The following is a 22,048-nucleotide window of genomic DNA, read 5'->3' on the forward strand; positions in this document are numbered from 1 at the left end:
GATTGCCCACCACTACACCTGGCTAATTTTTGTATTTTTAGTAGAGACAGGTTTCACCATGTTGGTCAGGCTGGTTTCAAACTCCTGATCTTGTGCTGGAGTGCAATGGCGCAATCTCGGCTCACTGCAATCTCTGTCTCCCAGGTTCAAGCAATTCTCCTGCCTCAGCCTCCTGAATATCTGGGATTGCCCACCACTACACCTGGCTAATTTTTGTATTTTTAGTAGAGACAGGTTTCACCATGTTGGTCAGGCTGGTTTCAAACTCCTGATCTTGTGATCCGCCCGCTTTGACCTCCCAAAGTGCTGGGATTATAGGCATGAGACCAGTTTGTTCTTAAAAGCTACAATATCATATGTTTATACAAAGTATAAACCACTAAACAGGATAAATGTTTTATATAATCTACCTAAAAAATGCAATAAATAACGAATAATCAATTATCTAAATTTTAATCTCCTGTATATGCAAAAGCAAGTTCTATTGTACCTATGAAAAATAAATTAGCAGACTTTGTTATTTGCAATATATATAGCACATCTCGGAAATCTGAGATCCAACTATTCAGCAGTGAGGATCCACTGGATCTCTTCAATGATACTATTAGAGGATCCACTAGTCTGTGCTGTGGGATAAGGAACGTTTGCTTGTCAATCTAATTTCATTTATAAAAGTCAAAACTCTAAGCATGATTCAAAAGAGTATCAGCTCCTTTTTCAGTAGATTTGCTAGTATTTCTTGGTCTAATTTTAGTAACTCAAAACTTCACACAAATTTTAAATTATAATATTAATATTTACACATTGAGAAGGAAACAACTTCTGAAATATAACACTTATAACCAAAATTGAAACCATTTTATGTTGTGCTAACTTCACTGGAGGAATTTCTTAAATGGGCACAAAGCAAAATTCACCTTCAGTATAAATAAAGAAATTCATTTGATTAAAGCCATTGAGAAAGTTTCTAAGAATCTGTTTATATACACGATTAAGGAGTCAGCATTTTACTGCAATCTTAGAGAAAACTTATTTAATTTCAATAAATATTTACAAAGATAAACTCCTATAACTGTATGTTCTGTCATACAGCGCCCACGCAAAACTTCCAATTTTCCCTGGAACATACAATCTACATTTATATCGGTTTAAATTGTTTATTGATTTTAATAGATTGTATAAACACCCTACAAGTATACTGCTTAGTGACCTAGAAAAAGCCATTTCAGCGAATGTCTTATATTTAAAGATGCGGTACTGAGTGTTGAAAAGAATAAAATGTTTTTGTTCCTAGTAGTATGCCTTAGACATTTTATCTTCCTTTAGAGACCAATCTAGATATTTAGAAAATACACTCAAATCAAAGGTGTTCTGCTTTAGTGAAAGTAAAAAAAGCTTATCTGTCATGCCTGTCCCAGAGAGTATACTAATAAAATGTTAATTTGTATAGGGAAATTCAAAACTAAATTGCCATTGTATTCTTTTATTTTAAAATTACCTAACCTTCCTCAAGTTATAGTTAAAATAGGTAATGTTTAACATTAGAATCACTCATTTTCTTCTAGCAAAGAACTTACTACATCTATCATCCTGAGTGAAAATAATGTGTAAATGCCACCGCTATCTACTCTAAGCCCTTCCCCATACTGAAATATGAATAAAGGGGCAGCTAACTTTAACTGTCATCAATGAAGAATTTTTGCATATAGCCTCAATGACAAATTTATCAATCCAGAAAAGACTGAGGTCAAAAGCTGGAACAAAATTGTATACAAAGATAAAGTAACACAGAACTAAAATTAATACTGTACTAGAGTGGTAGGTTTACAATTGGAGAGTTCTACAAAATATGTGAAAAGGTAGAAAAATAAAAGTATTTATAAAAGTAAATAAAAGCATAAATTTATTTATAAAAGTAAATAATACTCATTTATAAAAGTATTCATTTATAAAAGTTTATTATAAAAGTAAATAAAAACATATCCAAGGAAATACAGATTTAAGAAATTCTGGAAAATTTACAGAGATGACAAAGAACCTAATCAATAAAATCACTAGAGATGATTTCTGAAAGTTGATAAAAAGAAAGGAGCACCAACTGTATGTCTAAACAGCTGGGCAGATGAGGAAATCAAGGAAAGTGTCCCCTGATACTGAGATGCAAGTTATCAACTTCAGCAGAAAAACCTCTCTTTCAGTTTTTCTCCTGAATTTTTGATGATGTTGTTGTTGTTTGTGTGTGCACCTATGTTAACGATTCCATGATCCTCCCAACCCCGCCACAGGCCTGACTCTAATGAACTAGAAGCAACCTTAATCAAAATTACGTATCTCAGGATTGGGGTCTACAACATGCCTCCATACATCCATTATGAATGCTTGCAAAGCTAATAAGTAAACAGACAAACCGGTATGTTTAAAATAGATTTGTTTTAATACAGCATCCAAACTAATACACTGTTGTTCAAATCATCAGTTCTGAGTTAAACTTTCAATATATTCTCTACAGCTAATTAAATCTTTGTTAATTATGCCTGATGACCCCAATACACTACAGGAATTTGGTGTGCTTACTTTCGCTTTCTGACACCAGCTGTAAAGATACATCGATTTCCACGTTGTTGACAGTGTTTCTCTTACACACAGAAAAAACTTACATAATTTTTTTCACCAGGATTGATTTCTTTTCAACTTATTAGAGAAACATGGTTTTCTATATTACTATTTGTGACAGAGGCAAGGAATTTCCAATTTCAATTTTAAAATATATGAAAAGGAACTATTTATTTCACATCTAAATTATAACAGGATCAGACTCTGGCTGCCATAGCATTTTTAAAGGGAGAGTTGGAATCTTTACGTGATTAAGATGCTCTTAGGGAGTTGGGAGAAGGTTGTTTGAGAAAACTAGATACCACCTACCAACAATATATAGATAGCCATTATGACTAAATAAAAAATATAATCTGTGTTGTGTTTATACTTAAGGCAAGCCTGTAATATTAAAATCCTCTGAATCTACTAAAAACAATCATATATATTACTTTTCACTTTTAAGAACTATAATCTGTAATTAGGGTTAATGTGACCCATATCTGGTGAATAAACCCACATCTAGAGAACTGTGCTAGGAAGAAATATCTAACATTATCTAATATGTAATATATTTTAAACAAAAACAATTTAAGCCTCTTAAAATCAAATTACACTTTTATAGATATTCATTTCACATGCATAATTGCTGCTTTCCCTTCTAATACTTATTATTCAAAGATCAGTACAGAAATGAAGACCGCACATAATTACCTTTCCCTGAGAGAAGCTCTATTTAACACAGGGCTTGGAGGATGCTTTGGCATTGTTGAGGGTGCTGAATGGACTAGTAAGGTCCTCGCTGAATGCTGGGGCTTACTACACGACCTTGGGCTCAAATACTCTTCACACTTTTCTAAAGAGTCATCGAAGTCTCTCCCATGGGGTGTCCTGATAACCTGTTTTAAAAATTATATATATAGATCTACACATACAGATACACACGTATATAATAAAATATAGTAATATAGTATGCACAGTAGTAACATGTGTGTGCACACACACTAATTTTATAAAAGTAATAAAACAAATACATGCCACAGCTATAGTTAAAGATAAAATTCGGAATATAGTAATTAGTCAGTGTAAGATTAAATATTAAATATATCAAGATTGTTCATTATATATAAAAATTATAAGACATTACTTCAAAAGGCTTTTGAGTAGTGGTGGGGTTTGCATAGGGGTGTGTGTATCTAAAACAAATAATATGTCCACATAAACCAAATGGTAGCCTAGTTTAGCTATCAGGTCAAACAGAACTAGATTCAAATTCAGGTCTAATACTCATTCACTACTTCATTTGTTCTGAGAATGGACACATGAACAAATAAGGAAAGACAAATGAATACATTCCTACTCCTATGCAACTTACATTCTGGTAAAATATATATTCTAATAAGAAGAGATAAATGTAAAACACAAAAACACACCATGATAAAGAAGTAGAATAGAGTGTGTTAAAGGATATTAAGTAACATGAGAAGAAGGTGGGTTAAATGCTGCTGGGTGGGATGGAAAAGGGTATGCAGGAAAGGAACTGCAATTTTAAATGGGATACTCAGTAGGAACCTCACGCAGACCTGACAACCTCAGTAAAGACCGTAAGACCTGTCACGAAGATTATCTGTGGAAAGACTATGCCAGAAGAGAGAAAAATAAATGCAAAGATCTTGGGAGTAGGAGAAGGACATGCTTAATATTAGCAAGGGAGCCAGTGGAGCTGGACTGAGTAGTAAGAAATGAGGTAAAAAAGGTAGGTTTTAAGAATTTAGTCTTTTATTCTGAGATAAAAACATGTCCTGACTTTTTCCTTCTATAAATAGGACACCCCAGGCTATTATATTGAGAATAGTCTGCAGAGGGGCCAAGGGTCCTGGCAGGAAATCAGCTAGGAACCTATTATAATAAAATCTGGAAAAGGATGCTGGCTTGGGCCAGAAAGATTGCAACGGAGGTAAGAAGTGATCAGATTCAGAATATATTTAGAAGACACAGCCAACAGGTCGAAACTGGTCTCAATGTCAAAGATGACACGAAGGTTTTCTGTCCTAATCAACTAGAAGGGTTGGGTTTGTATAAATTAGATATACTCTTCCAACTGTAAGCACAGAAAATTAAGATATTAGGAGTCTAGTTTTGGACATATTAAGCTTCACATCTATTAATCTATTAATAATTCAATGTATTAGAGCAGAGTTTGGGGAAAAGTCCAGGATAAAAATATAAATTAGTAATTACTAGCATCTAAGTGGTATTTAAAGGTATTGCACTGGGTGATATTGCCAAGGAAGTAAAAGTAAATCAAAAGTAGAAAACATCTGAAGAATTAGCCCTGAGAATACTCCAATATTTAGAGGCATGAAAGATGAAAAGAAAACATTACTGAAGAGTAGCCAGGGAAGAAAGGAAAGAAACAAGAGAATGTGTTGTTTTGGAAGTCAGTCAACAATGAATTTCAAGAAAGGGGGAGTAACTAATGGGTAAATATCACTTGAGAGGTCAAGTTAGAAAAGACAAGATCTTTGGATGTTAGTAACAGTGAGGTCATTGATAACATCAACAAAAATAGCTTTAATGGAGTGACAGGAGTGAAAATCTGAAGTTGAGTTCAAGAGAGAATAAGAGGAGAGGAACTGGATTCATTTAACAAATATCTGAGTCCCAGTCATGTCTTAAGTGTTGGGACTACAACAGTGAACAAAACAAAGTCCCTGCTTTTAAGAGTTTATGTTATAGCAGTGCTAGTTGTTAAATATTTGACCTTTTAGACAGCTATCTAAATAGACAGCTATTCTTCTCAGACTCATTTCCTCACATGAAAAATAAAGTTAATAACAGCTAGATTATAGATATTCCATTATTTACTTAAACTATATTGCAGAATGTCTAAATGTATAAATTAGTTGCCCCATAAATGTATGTCATCTGTTATTAAAACCTAAGTCCAGTATAGGTTTTGCTTCAACACTACCATACTTTTCACTATTTTCCAAAATTACAACAAATAAGTCAGTGGTCAGCTGAGAGAATCATGCTTTCATTCCAGAACCTAACAGAACATAGTGCAAATAACTCTATTACAGTCCCCAATAACTGACCAACAAGAAATATGTGATCGAGATTGAAGAAAAAAATAAAATTGCTCCATTTTTAGCTATTCAGAGACAAAACAAAAACACAGTAAACGTTAAAAACAAGATCAAGGAGGTTCATGGTCAACAATGTAAGTGCATATGTTAAGAGACACAGAACAGGTAGCTCACACCTGTAGTCTCAACTATTCAGGAGGAGGAGGCAGGAGGAACACTTGAGCTCGGGAGTTCTACGTTGCAGTGAGCTATTATTGCACCACTGCACTCCAGCCTGGGTGACATAGCAAGACTCTGTCTCAAAGAAAAAGAAAAAAAAAAAGACAAGACATGACAAGAAAGAAAAAGGAAGTGGGAGAAGGTATCACACTGCTGTTTCTAGAATACATCCAAATATGAGCCACTTGGCCTGGATTATTTTCTTTTTAACAATTTCAATGTCAATTGAGACATGTTAGATGGCAGATCACTTCATTTTTATCTGCTAAATTTTCTCCCCAAACTAGTCAGCAATGCTTTATATAAAGCCTTTTATAGGTAACTACCACTGATTTTCTATCAGAATATTCACTGAGAATCTGTTGAACATGTTAGCTAATACTCAAACCTAAAGAAATATAAAAATTTAAACTCACAATCCAGATAAGACATTGCATACACAGAAGGATAAATGACAATAAGATACGCTGAAGTGTCAAACACATTCCAATGACAATAACTGCAAAAAGAAATTCAAAGGAATGAAAGACTTCTAATGGTCTTAATGGTGGAGGTCTCATTGAGGAGGCAGAATTGAAATCAAAGCCATAAGTAAAGGAAAGGAGGAGAAAAGCCATTCAGAAAAAGAAAAAGGCACAAGAAAAGATAAGCAAAGATGAAAAATGAACAACAGTTTGGCTATTTCTATATGAATGTAATAAAGAATATTATAGAGGTGGGAGGGACACATTGTAGAAGAATCTTAAATGCTGTAACTCAATAGTGTTCAACACTTATTAAGCATCTTCTGCATGTAAAGTACCAAACAAAGCAGGGAACAACAATCACGGGTGTTAAATAAATATAACAGGAGAACTCAAAAAAAGTTACAATACAGAATATAAGACATCAAGGACAAGTAATGAGAAAGGAAATTAGAGCTAAATAGACAAGAAGTAATTGTGCAATGTGAACACAGCTTGAATGTATTCCTTCCATGGAATTAGAGTGTTATGTTTTGGAAAGTCTTATATCTAAACAAGGGGTTAGGAGGTATAACGAAAGGGCAGGTCTCTTTAATAAGAATCCACTTCAAACTTAAAGCCTTCAGCCTTAGCTTAAAAAATGTTTCCATAGCTCTTGTGAGTTTCCCTTAAATTATTCCCTTTCAAAAGTTAAATGGAATATTATCTCTTTAGTTCATCACAGAAGGGTTATATTTCTTGAGTGTATCTTCAATAATACTGGCTTAGAATCCAAAAACTTGAGTTCAAATCCCTGCTGTTTATGAGACCCTGAGCAAGTCATTTACCCTATTGAGGGTTTAGTTTCCTTACCTATAAACTGAAGACATAATCTTACAGATTTGACACAAAAATTAAATGAAAGAAAAGTGAAAACACTAGTGGAGAGCTTGGCTCATGAAAGATAATTTTCTTCTGTGTATGGCATTTACACTTCAGCATAAAAAAGGCCTTTTTTTTAACATTTATGAAAATAGTTTTTTAAATGACTTTCTATGAACCCACAAATGCAACAGTTTCAATATGGCAAATGCTAAAATGTATCAAGATGGAAAAATAACTAATATTTTTAAACTAATCGGAAACTGGTACAGGTAAAAAAGGAAATTTCATACACTAAATCCATCGTGATTAATGACATGCTCTTCAAATCTATGATATGTAGTGTTTTTATACCACACTTATGAAATAAGATTCCTGAAAAGTTGCTTACACAGTAAGTTGACAAATCATATTAATGGCCATAAAAATGTTATATTTACAAAAACCTCAAGGTCAAATGAGTGTGGGTGAGAATTTACTACTACAAATAATGGGAACTAGAAAATTCAGTTACTCAACAAATATTTGTTGTAAGCCTACATAGTGCCTATATCACACACTATTCTCTAAAGTTTCTCTTCTGTCATAGGGCAGAAGAGTTCAGAAATAAATACAAATCATTCAAATGGAATTAGCTGAGAAGTAGTTGAGAATAAGGACCATAGGACAGAAGTACAGTGCAGGAACAACTTGCAGGATGGCCAGAGGAAAGTATGGTTCTGAAAGGGGAAAAGTAGATATGGGTAACTGAAATCAGTTTCTCAATCTTGCCAAGAACATTCCTTAGTGAATCTTACATCAAGTAAATGATCATTTCCTATCTTATCTGATTTAAACATTTGTATGTGCACTATCTGATTTGGTTTAAGTAAGACATACTTTTTTTCACTGAAGCTGAATTTAAAAGCTATTCTAAAATAATACAATAAGAAAATAATTCCTAAATATATCAGTTCTTGAGGGGAACCCCTCCCCTCTTAGACCACTGTTCTATTCACTTACATAGAAATAACTTTTTAAATCCTCACAACAACCTAATGAGGTAGACATTTTTATTACCTGTACTTTATTGGTAAGAAGATAAAAGCAAAATCAAACAGCTGTTAAGCAGTGGGGGTTCCGGACCAATTATATATGAGGGATCTATGGCAGAAACAAGTTGCAAACTCTCATAGTCCAAGCCTAACAGGATTTCTACAAGGAAAGTTCCACAAAGGATGGGCTCACAATACAATTTACCAATAATCCAACATACACAGCTAAAGAACAAACTGACAAACTTTCTGAGAAAGAAAGAAAACATTCCCAACTAAAGTTACAATGTGATCACAACAATGCTACCAAACCATTCAAGGACAGTACAAGAAAGGATAATTATAGGCCACCCTCAGCTGTGGCCATATATGGAAAAATCACAACTAAATTATTTTAATTCAGGAATGCTAAAGAATAATCTAAAAGAACATAACATGACTAGGCACTTTATTCAAGTAATACAAGGATGGATTATCATTAGAACATTTATCAATTCACCATAAAAAAATTGTCATCTCAACAGGTGCTGGAAAAAGCATCTGATGATATTCAATATCCATTCATTATTAATATATATATTCTATTCAAACAAGGAATTTCAAGGGAACTTCCTTAACTTGCTAAAGGATAGCTAACAAAACTTTACTGCAAATAATATTTATATGTGTGGAAATTTACAGATGATCCTATCAAAGACAAGAATACACACTACATTAGTCTACAGTATAGCATGTTAGGCAATACTGCAGTAGCAAATTAAGTTTGAAAATCAGTGGCTTGACATAATAAAGGTTCATTTTTCCTCCACTATATGGTAATACAGTTTAGCAAGAGAAATTATATAAAACTGCCCAAGGACTTATGCTGATAAAACATGCTAAACAAATTATAACTGTACCATCTAGAACCTGAAGCTTCATTATCACTGTAATAATAAGAGTGTTTGCATTAGTCCATTTTCATGCTGCTGATAAAGACACACACGAGACTGGGAAGAAAAGGAGGTTTAATTAGACTTACAGTTCCACACAGCTGGGGAGGTTTTGCAATCATGGCTGAGGGTGAAAAGCACTTCTTACAGGGTGGCGGCAAGACAGAATGAGGAAAAAGCAAAAGCAGAAACCTGTGATAAACCCATCAGATCTCATGACACTTATTTACTATCATGAGAATAGCATGAGAAAGACAGGCCCCCATGATTCAATTTCCTTCCCCCGGGGTCCCTCCTACAACAGGTGGGAATTCTGGGAGATACAATCCAAGTTGAGATTTGGATGGGAACACAGCCAAACCATATCATTCCACCCCTGGCACCTCCAAATATCATGTTCTCACATTTCAAAACCAATCATGCCTTCCCAACAGTCCCCCAAAGTCTGAACTCATTTTAGCATTAACCCAAAAGTCCACAGTCCAAAGTCTCATCTGAGAAAGGCAAGTCCCTTCTGCCTATGAGCCTGTAAAACCAAGAACAAGCTAGTTACTTCCTAGACACAATGGGGGTACAGGTACTGGGAAAATACAGCTGTTTCAAATGAGAGAAACTGGCCAAAACAAAGGGGTTACAGGGCCCATGAAAATCCGAAATCCACTGGGGTAGTCAAATCTTAAAGCTCCAAAATGATCTCCGTATCTCACATCCAGCTCACACTGATGCAAGATGTGGGTTCCCATGGTCTTGGGCAGCTCCACCCCTGTGGTTTTGTAGGATACAGTCTCTCTCCTACTGCTTTCAAAGGCTGGCATTGTGTCTGTGGCCCAGGCGCATGGTGCAAGCTGTCAGTAGATCTACCATTCTGCGGCCTGGAGGATGGTGGCCCTCTTTTCACACTCCACTAGGCAATGCCCCAGTAGGGACTCTGTATGGGGGCTCCCCTGCAATGCCTGAGCACAGGTTCTCCATGAGGGCTCTGCCCCTGCAGCAAATTTCTGCCTGGGCATCCAGGAGTTTCCATACATCTTCTGAAAACTAGGCAGAGGTTCCCAAACCTCAATTCTTGACTTCTGTGCACTCACAGGCTCAACACTACATGGACGCTGCCAATGCCTGGGGCTTCCACACTCTGAAGCCACAGCTCAAGCTGTACATTGGCCCCTTTCGCCATGGCTTGAGTGTCTGAGACACAGGGCACCAAGTCCCTAGACCCTGGGCCCAGTCCATGAAACCACTTTTTCCTACTGGGCTCTGGGCCTGTGATTGGGAGGGGCTGCCGTGAAGGTCTCTGACATGACCTGGAGACATTTTCCCCATGGTCTTGGGGATTAACATTAGGCTCCTTGCTACTTGCGCAAATTTCTGCAGCTGGCTTGAATTTCTCTCCAGAAAATAGGCTTCTCTTTTCTATCGCATAGTTAGCCTGCAAATTTTTCTTGCAAACTTTTATGCTCTGCTTCCCTTATAAAACAGAATGCCTTTAGTAGCACCCAAGTCACCTCTTGAATGCTTTGCTGCTTAGAAATTTATTCTGTCAGATACCTTAAATCATCTTTCTCAAGTTCTAAGTTCCACAAATCTCTAGGGCAGGGGCAAAACACTGCCAGTTTCTTCACAAGAGTCACCTTTACTCCAGTTCCCAAAAAGCTTCTCATCTCCATCTGAGACCACCTCAGCCTGGATTTTATTGACCACATCGCTATCAGAATTTTTGCCAAAGCCATTCAACAAGTCACTAGGAAGTTCCAAACTTTCCCACATTTTCCTGTCTTCTTCTGAGCCTTCCAAACTGTCCCAGCCTCTGCCTGTTACCCAGTTCCAAAGTCGCTTCCACATTTCCTGGTATCTTTTCAGCAACGCCCCACTGTACTGGTACCAATTTATTGTATCAGTCTGTTTTCACAATGCTGATAAAGAGATACACAAGACTGGGAAGAAAAGGAAGTTTGACTTACAGTTCCACAAGGCTGGGGAGGTTTCACGTTCATGGCTGAGGGCAAAAGGCACTTCTTATATGGTGGCAGCAAGAGAGAATGAGGAAGAAGCAAAAGCAGAAACCCCTGATAAAGCCCTCAGATCTCTTGACACTTACTTACTATTAGGAGAACAGCATGGGAAAGACCAGTCCCCCTGATTCAATTACTTCCCCGTGGGTCCTTCCCACAACACAGGGGAATTCTGGGAGATACAATTCAAGTTGAAATTTGGGTGGGGACACAGCCAAACATATCGATGTTTATGTTAACTCTTCTATGCTTTGCCCTGGAACTGACCCACATAATTTCCATGCACAGTCTATTGGCTAGAACTAGGCCCCATCTACCAGCAATTGGGCTTAGAAGTATGGGAAAGTGTGTGTATAGCCAATAAGTAAGAAATGTCTCTGCCACATTCACTATTGCCACTTTTATTTGTGGTATTGAAGATCCTGGTAAGCTGAGATAAATATTGCGAAAGGCAAAAATAAAATTCTTTATATGTAGATGATAAGTTTACCGCTATAAAAAAATCCAAGAACATCTATTACAAGATTGTCAAACAAAAATCAATTCCAAACCTATACATCAGTAAAACAACAAAAATGTAATTTTACCAAAAAAAAAAAAAAAAGTGCATTCACAATAGGAACAAGCCACAAGGTTTCTAGGAATATGTCTAATAAACAATGTACAACACACTAATGGAAAAATATGTAACTTTAGTGAAGACATGAGAACTGAGACCATACGCATTCATATGGCTTAACTATCATAACAAAGAACTAAGACCTACCTATTAAAACATGACGTTCTCATGAGTTCCTCAAGTCTTACCCAGGAAAATAAAGCTATAAACCTTCGTTATTTTCTTCAAGACCTTCCCATAAATCATTTACCTGAGCAACAGACTGCTCAATCATCAATCAGCTACCTTCTCAAAACAACAGATTCTGAATCCTGGCAAACAGTTCCCTTCTCAGGACAACAGATCACTCAACTGAACAAATCCCTTCCTTATCAAAATAGTGTTTACTTGTCAAGACTTTCTTTAAAACCCAGGGCTTTATTCCATTAATCCTAAACTTTTATATCACAAACTTTGCCTACTAGATTCCCACATTGAAAGCTCTCTTAAAACACTCAAGCCCAGTTCCCAAAATCATATAAATATCAGCCATTAACCTTCCTCTTTCAGAGACAACACTAAGACTGTCAAGGTGGTGCTCTCCCATACTGTATTATGTCATAAACTCAGCTTTGCATGATATCAACAGATTATTCAGTTACTGCGATGGACTTCTGACCAGATGGCAGCTGACAATCCTAGAAGTCCAGTAAGATCCAATAGGCCCTTTTGCCGCCACAGCTAAGATCTTCAACTTAGAAATACCAAATTCCTCTGTGACTTCATTTAGCCTCTCTCTTCAGGTGTCTCTCTCGCTATAATGGTGAAGTGGGTCTTGGTACTGAATCTCAGCTCCAATGTCCTTTGGTTAAGCTCTCAATCACTGAGTTGATTGAGAAATGCAGTCTGTCTTTCAGAAATGCGGAACACTTTCAGTAACCTATTAATTATTTGATTATATTTGAAAATTTGTATGCCAGGGAGAAATGTGTCTCATTACTAAAAATACTAATATGTATCTCTCTGTCTTTGTCACCTTTTGAGGGGAGTCTATAAAAGAAAGTTTCTAGAGAAGTGAACAGACAAAAGCCACTAAATCCATTTTTGAGCCAGGACCAAAGACTCACAAGTTCAGCTGTTCTCTTTGTACCAACATCCTTATAGTAAAAACTTTGCCCTGGGTCACTTGTCAAAATACCATGAAAACGTTCCTCTGTTTTTTGGCTTTTTTTAAATTGTTTTCTTCATGAGAGAAATCCTCTGGGAGAGACTGCCTCCGAATCTTCCATGTTTCTAGAACTGCAAATGTGTCCAGTCTTCAATTTGAAATAAGCAACTATTAAAATGAGGCACAAAGACAAAATGCGCACAAGTAATAGATTTGACCAATACTGCCAGACTCGTGGATTTATTTCAGTCTAGGTCTACGCCCCTTCCAAGTTATATTCAAGCTTCCTACATGTATTCATACTAGAACTTCATACACTTATTTTTCTAAGCAGCATGATTTCACCAAGGATGTTTTAGACTTACAATGGCAACTTTGGAGAATTTTTTATATAAATAAAACTGAAAGGTACCTTAGAACGGAAAGAAGCAAAATCTCACATATCCAGTGGTCTATATTTCCTAATTGCTAAGACAAAATTTATTTTTTAATTCGGATACTAAAAATTCCTTCCTTAAAAGATTTGTCAGCCAAGGCAAATTAAAAATATAAAAAGTTAAAACCATTTGCCTCTGAGATACCTTCACATTCTAATTTGCAAGAAACAGCATTTATCTTACTATTCCTTATCTCCTGTGCTATGTTCCTCCATCACCCTCAGGCCTCTATCCTTCCCTTTGCCTGCTTTCCTTCCCATCTAACCTGCTAGAAACAAAAGTTCAGTAACTTCTTAAAGGTAAATCCCCTTCAGGATGGGACAAGTGTCATGTGGTTGATTTTTAAGCCCTGGTCTATGATTTTTAAGCTTCTGGGCTAACAAACACTGACAGAGACTCTCCAAAACCTAAACAAGATAAACAGAAATGTGCAGAAAAATTTAGAATTCTGTGAACTCCAGCCTAGTCCTTGTACATTTTCCTGTATCAACAAATGGTATCATAAAACATTGAGTTGTGAAAATCAGAAATCTAATAATCTTTCTTAACATTGTAGAGCTAAGTTCCTTTTAATGCTCTCTGATTTCAAAGCCTTCCTGGCTATTTTTGCCTAGCTCCTGGAATTAAAAAATAAAATAAAATAAAAAAAGCCTAGAAGTGTTTTTACTGGGATCTACCTAATTTTTAAATTACTCTAGGTAGAGAACATCTTCAAAACATCAAATTTTTCTCTATGAGAACACATTCAGTCATATGTTCTCATTGATAAGTATGCATTGCTTAACAATAGGGACACCTTCTGAGAAATGCATCATTAGGCGATTTTGTCTCCATGCAAACATCATAGAGTGTACTTACATAAATCTAGACTGTATAGTCTACAACACAGCTAGGCTATAATGGTATAGCCTATTGTATCTAGGCTACAAACCTGTACAACTTGGTACTGTACCGAATGCTGTAAGCAATTGTAACAGAGTGATAAGGATTTGTGTATCAGACCTAAACATAGAAAAAGTACACTAAAAATAGACATTATAATCTTACAAAACTACTGTCATATTTGTGGTCCATCGCTGACCAAAACATCGTCACACAGCACATCATTTCCATTTTTCAGGTCTACTTTTCCAACATTAATTCTAAATATCTGTCTAACATCTCTACTGCTATCACCCTCCATTACTACTACCCCAATCTAATCTATCACTTCTCACTTTGACTATTCAATAGCCTACTAACTTGTCTACTAGCATCCACTCTTTTCCCAGTGCAATTCATTTTCCATACTGCAATTCACAGTGATATTTTCAAAGTATAAATCTAGCCATGTCACCTTGCTGTTTAAAATCATTTCACTTGCTCCCATTGTACTTAGTATAATTACCAAAATCTCCAATATGGCCTAAAAGATTTGATCCCTACTTGCTTCTACAGGCTCAATTTACACCATGTACCTATTCATGTCTTTACTTCCAGCAACACCAATCTTTTAGTTGCTTAGACACTGAACCTTACTAAATGCTATTTTACCTTTTCTATTGCACATGCTCTTCCCTCCCCTATTCATATTCAAAGCTCAACATCCTCAAAATACCTTTTCCATTCTCCTCAACCAGGTCACACCATCTCAGTATATAATATCAAAGCAATATGTATATCCTCCATAATATGTATCACAGTTCCAAGTACATATGAATGTTTGTGATTTTGTTAGTATGTCTCCTTCCTTCACTACCATGAAATATCCATGAGGGCAGAGACAATTTCTAGCTTTGCTAATTTTATATTTCTAGCATAATAGTGTTGGTCACATAATCTTTTTTAAAGAGATAAAGAGATATTAGGAGTAGAAAGGAACAGAATATTATGGGTGTGATAGAAATGGCTGGCTGTCCACCACAATTCAGCTTTGCTAAGAAGTAATCTTTGCATCTAGGTGACAGAATGTGATTAGTTATTGGCAATAGAATGTAGGTAAGAATGGTGTGTCAATCCCAGGCCCAGGCTTTTAAGAAACAGATAAGGCTTTTCCATATTTTCCATCATTTTCTACCATGTGAAGAAGACAGCAAGGCCTCAGGGTAAGCCAAAGCCATAAGATGGGTCACAACATGGAGAAAATAGCACACAGATCAAAAGTATCCACAATTTAATTGTTGTGTAATTAAAAACTAAATTTCTATTATATTAAGCTTCCAACAGTTGGAGGCTTACTGGTACATCAAATAGCATTACCTCAATGAGTTTACAAATTGTTATCTTAATGTACCAGCCTTAACAGAAATTGATATATGCATTGGCTTATCAGTTGGGGGCAGGCAGCATGGGAAACAGCTATTTTTGAATAGAAAATTTAAGATGTCTGTAATACAGTGGCAAAATATTTAATAAAACTATAGCCTACAATAACTTGAAAGGCAGATCACATGGTTTTCAAGCTTATATCTCTAGGGAAATAAATTGGAAGAACAGTACTTTGTGCTGGTTTTTATTTGTATTTAGCAAGGTGTATTAGTCTGTTTTCACACTGCTGATAAAGACATACACCTGACTGGGAAGAAAAAGAGGTTTAATTGGACTTACAGTTCCACATGGCTAGGGAGGCCTCAGAATCATGGTGGGAGGTGAAAGGCATTTCTTACATGGTGGCAGAAAGAGAAAAATGAGGAAAAAGCAAAAGCGGAAAGCCCTGATAAACCCATCAGATCTCATGAGACTTATTCACTGTCATGAGAATAACATGGGAAAGATCAACCCCCATGATTCAATTATCTCCCCCTGGGTATCTTCTACAACACATGGGAATTCTGGGAGATGAAATTCAAGTTGAGATTTGGCTGGGGACAGAGCCAAACCAAATCACAAGGGATTTCAAGAAAGTGGTAAGCTCATATGGAATCAACCTAATTGCCTATCAACTGATTAATGGATAAAGAAAATGTAGTATACACATACACATACACATACAATGGTATACTATTCAGCCTTTAAAAGGAGAAAGTCTTGTCATTCATTATACAACAACAGGAACCTGGAAGACATAATGTTAAGTTAAATAAGATAGTCACAGAAAGACAAATGTTGCACGATCATGCTTACATGTTATATTAGTCTGTTTTCACACTGCTATAAAGACATACCCAAGACTGGTAATTTTTAAAGAAAAGAGGTTTAATTGACTCACAGTTCTGCATTGTTGGGGAGGTCTCAGGAAATGTACAATCATGGCAGAAGGAGAAACAGGCACATCTTACATGGTGACAGGCAAGAGAGCAAGCAACAGTGGGGACAACTGCTTATAAAACCATCAGAACTCATGAGAACTTACTATCACGAGAACAACAAGGGGGAAACTGCCTTCATCATCCAATCACCTCTCTCTCTCTCGACAGGTGGGAATTGTCCATCTCTTGACACGTGGGAATTACAATTCGAGATGAGATTTGGGTGGGGACACAGAACCAAACAATATCACATGTGGAATCTAAAAAAGTCAAACTCATAGAAGCAGAAAGCAGAATGGTGGTTGCCAGGGGGCATTGGGGTATGGTGGGCAGAATGCAGAGATGTTGGTCAAAGGGTACAAAGTTCCAAGTAGACAGGATGAAAAAATTCTGGAGATCTATTTTACAGCATGATGACTATAACTAACAATATATCACATACTTGAAAACTGCTAAGACAGATTTGTCTTAGCAGAGAAAACCAGTTGTTACATTCAGTAACACCTTACATGGTAGTATTTCCAAACTTCAGTCATTCACAGAGCACCCTCATAATCTTTGCAGTATTTGCACATATCTTATGCTCTTTTTCTTAAAGTCACTTTCTTTTTTTTTTTGAGACGGAGTCTCGCTCTATCGCCCAGGCTGGAGTGCAGTGACCGGATCTCAGCTCACTGCAAGCTCCGCCTCCCGGGTTTACGCCATTCTCCTGCCTCAGCCTCCCGAGTAGCTGGGACTACAGGCGCCCGCCACCTCGCCCGGCTAGTTTTTTGTATTTTTTAGTAGAGACGGGGTTTCACGGTGTTAGCCAGGATGGTCTCGATCTCCTGACCTCATGATCCACCCGTCTCGGCCTCCCAAAGTGCTGGGATTACAGGCTTGAGCCACCGCGCCCGGCCTCTTAAAGTCACTTTCTTTTCTTTATTTATTTATCATGGTGACATGATAAATGAAAATCCAGTATCATACACTTCACATGCATGATAGCCTTAAAAAATACAATGAAAATAAAACTCACCATGATAAATGGAAATTCAGTATCACATGCTTTACGAATATGATAGCCTTAAAAAACTGTGAAAATAAAACTCACCACAACAAATAAGTATGTGAAGTAACAGATATGTTAAGTAGCTTAATTTAACCATTCCACAATGTATACATATATGAAAACATCATGTTGTACCATAAGTATATAAAATTTTTGTCAATTATACCTTAATAAAGCTGGAGAAAAAAGAAAAGGTAAGAAGCTCAGGAAAGAACTCTCTTGCCTATGCAAAGTATATTCATTCAAAGAACTCACACAAGGTCCCACTTTTCTAGAACATGTTCTGCAAGCACTCCCAGCTTCATGGCTCTTTTCTGTATAGAAGTCCTAGAGTATTCTATTACCTGAATATTTATTAACTAACTACTATGTACCTGTATGAAAATAATCCTTTTTATTTTCATGTTAAATGCTGCAGATATATTTATGTGAAAATCTGCCTCTTGAATACAAGAATAATTCTGTCAACTTACCATCTACTGCCCCCCAAGGGAAGCCCTGATATTAAGGAATCCAGAGATGGGAGTGGAAAGGAATTAAAGTTGTTGAAATGCAGTTTTTGGTGGAATTCATTTGGAAAAAAGGGCTCTTAACACCTGTCTTTAAATGGACCAGCCAACTTACAGCATGATTATAGCTGCCTTAGGATAACGATTAGTACTTGCTCTTTATTCTATATAGATTTGGTTTACTTATTTTCTCTTAATAATACACTTAGATAATATGCATATGTTAGGAATTCCTACTATATGTCAGACAATATGCTATCTATTACCAATTATTATCAATAAGCAAGATCAATAGGTCCTTGCCATACTATGTTCATGTGTATAACAAATACCAACGCACATGTGTATGTGTTTGCATAAATGTTAAATGTTAGGGTGGAACTGGACTAATTATGCGAGGCCCACTCTCCTCTAGTGAGGGCCTTAAAAAAGGAACAACTCTATATATAAACACTATACAGCAGAAGTAACCAACCTTTTAGGCACCAGGAATCGGTTTAGTGGAAGACAATTTTTCCACGAACTGGTAGGGGGCGGGGAGGATGTTTGGATTCAGAATGAAACTGTTCCACTTCAGATCATCAGGCATTAGTTACATTCTCATAAAGAGTACACAACCTAGATCCCTCGTATGCACAGCACAGTAGGGTTTGTGCTCCTATAAGAATCTAATGCTGCCACTGATCTAACAGGAGGTGGAGCTCAGGCCATAATGTTCACTCACCTGCCACTCACCTCCTGCGATGTGGCCCAGTTCCTAATAGGCCGCAGACCACCACTCATCTATGGCCCGGGAGTTGGGGACTCCTGCTATACAGGAACAACCCTATCTATATAAAGTGCTATATTCATAGTCTACACTAGTGGCTCTCAATTATGAATCCTTAGATAGGTGGCAAAAGAGATGCATAAGAATCACCCAGAAACTTCGTAAAAATCGAAAATTCCAGTCTCCATACTCAGCAATTTCAATTTAGTAGGCTTAGAATAAATATTTATAAAGCTTCACCTAGATGATTCTGGCACTGGTAGATCTGTGTCCCTAACCAATGCCTTGACTCATTATGTAATTGTGCTATATTTCTTTTATCATAGTCAAAGTATGGCAAAGTATTATGGTATTCAGTACCAGTAGCACAAAATAGTTTAATAGTAGCACAAAATAGTTTAAGTAAATAAATAGTTTAAGTAAGCACATAAACAATGATATTTTAAGAAAAGCTATGGTTTTTCTTTTGTTTTCCCACATATAATAACACTTACTATCAAGATGCTTTCACTTAGGGACAGAAAAGATAAGCTGTGAGACACTTCTTCTCAAAATGTAGGACATGGACTACAGGTGATATGGCAAATAATATGGTACCCAAAATGATTTTAGAAGATATACAGATTTTACATGGCACATGAACATACATGAAATAATACTGAATCACCAGAAAACATATATTTTCAATTATCTTTCAACAGGAAATTCTCAGTTAGCTATTGGTATGTCTTTTACACCTCTCTACCATTACTTCTCATTTTAAGAAACAGAGAGCACACCTCAGAGCCTTTAGCAAAACAGCATCTAGCCAAAATTTAGAAACATTGCTTTATTTTCACTGTATTTTTAAGGCTGTCATACATGTAAAGCATGTGATACTGGATTTTCATTTATCATGGTGAGTAAACAGAAAGAAAGCGAATTTAAGGAAAAGATCATAAAATATATGCAAATGCTGCAAAAGGTATACATACATATATACCTGCAAAAATTGTGAGGGTGCTCTGAGAATGACTGAAATTTGGAAATAATACCATGCAAGGTATTACCGCATAAAACTGATTTCTCTCTCTCATGCACACACATAAACATATACTAATATATTCAATAATTAATTAATACAAATGAATAACCAAAAGTCACAAAATACTTGTAGAAAGACATTAAATGTACACCTGACAAAGTAACCAAAATAACATTATATGATACGACAATTATTGTTTTTACATATTTTACTAAATGAATTTGATAATCCCTATCTGATATACATATATGAATAGACTCATGTTGTTGTCTGAAAGTCAGAACAATTATTATTCTACAATTCATTCTACACACCTTATAATCCTTGGGTCGGCAGCAGCCAAGATGAGAATGATCTGAAAAAGGAAGTACAAAACAATTAAAGTTTATATTTGGTTTCATTTTTGATTTTTAATACTATCATTGTTTCTACAATTATGATTCACTCAGAATATTTCAGAGATACTTCAAAATCCTTCAACAGTGTTACATCAGAAAGGACACTAATCCAATTAGTTAAAATTTGTATTAGTTCTTCAACAATTAAATGATTTCACAACTACTACTTTCATTTGAAAATAGTAGGAAATATCTGAATACAGAAAGGAGTAGCTTTTAGTCGATAAACCAATTTGTCTATATGAAATGAATAGTTTTTAGTTGATAATCAATTTATGATAAAATATAATTTGTATTCACAAATTTGACAAATATTGTCAAACTATATGTTTCCTATTCTTATAGCCCATTCTAGATTCAGGTGTAAAGAAACAGGACCAGCTTTAGAGGGTGGTGGCATACAGTAGTTTATAGATCTTGTTGACAAATAAATCTGCATTATATATTCCAGGCCCAAGCACCTTGGGCACATAGCTTAATCTCTCTAAGTCTCAGATTCCTAATATGTCTTAAGTGCCTCTTTCATAATATTGTTTTAAAGATTATATAAGATATTACATGCAAGGCACTAAAATAAAAATCAACTATTATTACTAATACCATCATCAACAACAACATCATTACCATCAAATGTAAATTCAAACAAGCAGGGGTTCAATTTCAAATTCTGCCACTTGTTAAATATAGTATTCTGGTCCAACTATATAACAATGGATCTGGGTTTCATGCCTCATTTTAAGAGTATGAAAACAATGCCTACCTTATATCAGAGAGTCAGAGTGACGATAACATGATACACTTCGTGAAAATCCCCAGAAAAGTATCTATCACGTAGTGAATTTTAAAACTAATTCTAAATCTATCCATAAGATTACAACCACTACATTGTACATGTAGATTTGGAGCTTTACTCATTACTTAAAGGAGTAAGCTTTCAAGAATCAACTTTTATTGTAACAACTTACGGTATCTGTTACATTGACAGAAAAGAAAATAAGAACCAGAGACAATCAGTTTGCAGCTTCAAGATAGTTGACTAGGGGCATTTTGTACTCCCTTCCTCCACTAAGAAAAACCAAAGAGCAGATAGATAATCATACATTGAATAGATCACCCAATAGAGAACACTGGAATTCAAAAGGAAATTGAGAGACAACACCTAAAGCAAGGAAGGAGAAGGAAGCAAGATGGCCTGTTCAGCGAGAACTGGCACCCAAGAGATACTTCTCAATATAGAGAAAGGGTAAATGAGAGACTGTCAGCTGTCCAGTTTACCACCATGGATCCCTACAATACCAGGCCACTGAAAGAGCTCCTCAGCCCTCATGAGCCCTGAAACTAACATAAGGAGCTGCTGGGAGATTGTACCACACACCACCCAAGAGAGAAAGCTTCCCCTGGGTCCCTCATGTTCTCTGAGACTTAAGCAGCTATGGCAAGGCATCACTTTAGAACTCCCTCCCCTACAGACTGTGAGCTGTCCTAGAGCCTAGCAGCAGCAGGGCTAAAATACAAGAGAAACACAGGCTGCTGCCCCCAGGACTTAGAAACGAGCTGTCACAAGCTACTGGATGTAGGGCTGTATTAATCCGTTTTTACACTGCTGATAAAGACATACCTGAGAATGGGCAATTTACAAAAGAAAGAGGTTTACTTGGACTTAC

General features: G+C 36.2%; 1 protein-coding gene across 3 annotated transcripts in view; it reads right to left on the reverse strand.

Annotated features, from left to right (window-relative positions):
- Positions 1-22,048, reverse strand: part of SPATA6 (spermatogenesis associated 6) — a 162,555-nt gene that overhangs the window by 43,092 nt on the left and 97,415 nt on the right. For all 3 annotated transcript variants that reach the window (XM_011926232.1, XM_011926233.1, XM_011926231.1), the window contains 2 exons: positions 20,301-20,341; positions 3,307-3,491 (listed from right to left, as the gene is read on the reverse strand). In XM_011926232.1, coding sequence (XP_011781622.1) covers positions 3,307-3,491; positions 20,301-20,341 — 226 coding nt within the window. The remainder of the gene's footprint in view (positions 1-3,306; positions 3,492-20,300; positions 20,342-22,048) is intronic.

Source organism: Colobus angolensis, unplaced genomic scaffold (genome assembly GCF_000951035.1).
Source record: "Colobus angolensis palliatus isolate OR3802 unplaced genomic scaffold, Cang.pa_1.0 Scaffold68, whole genome shotgun sequence".
In the NCBI taxonomy this organism is placed as follows: Eukaryota; Metazoa; Chordata; class Mammalia; order Primates; family Cercopithecidae; genus Colobus; species Colobus angolensis.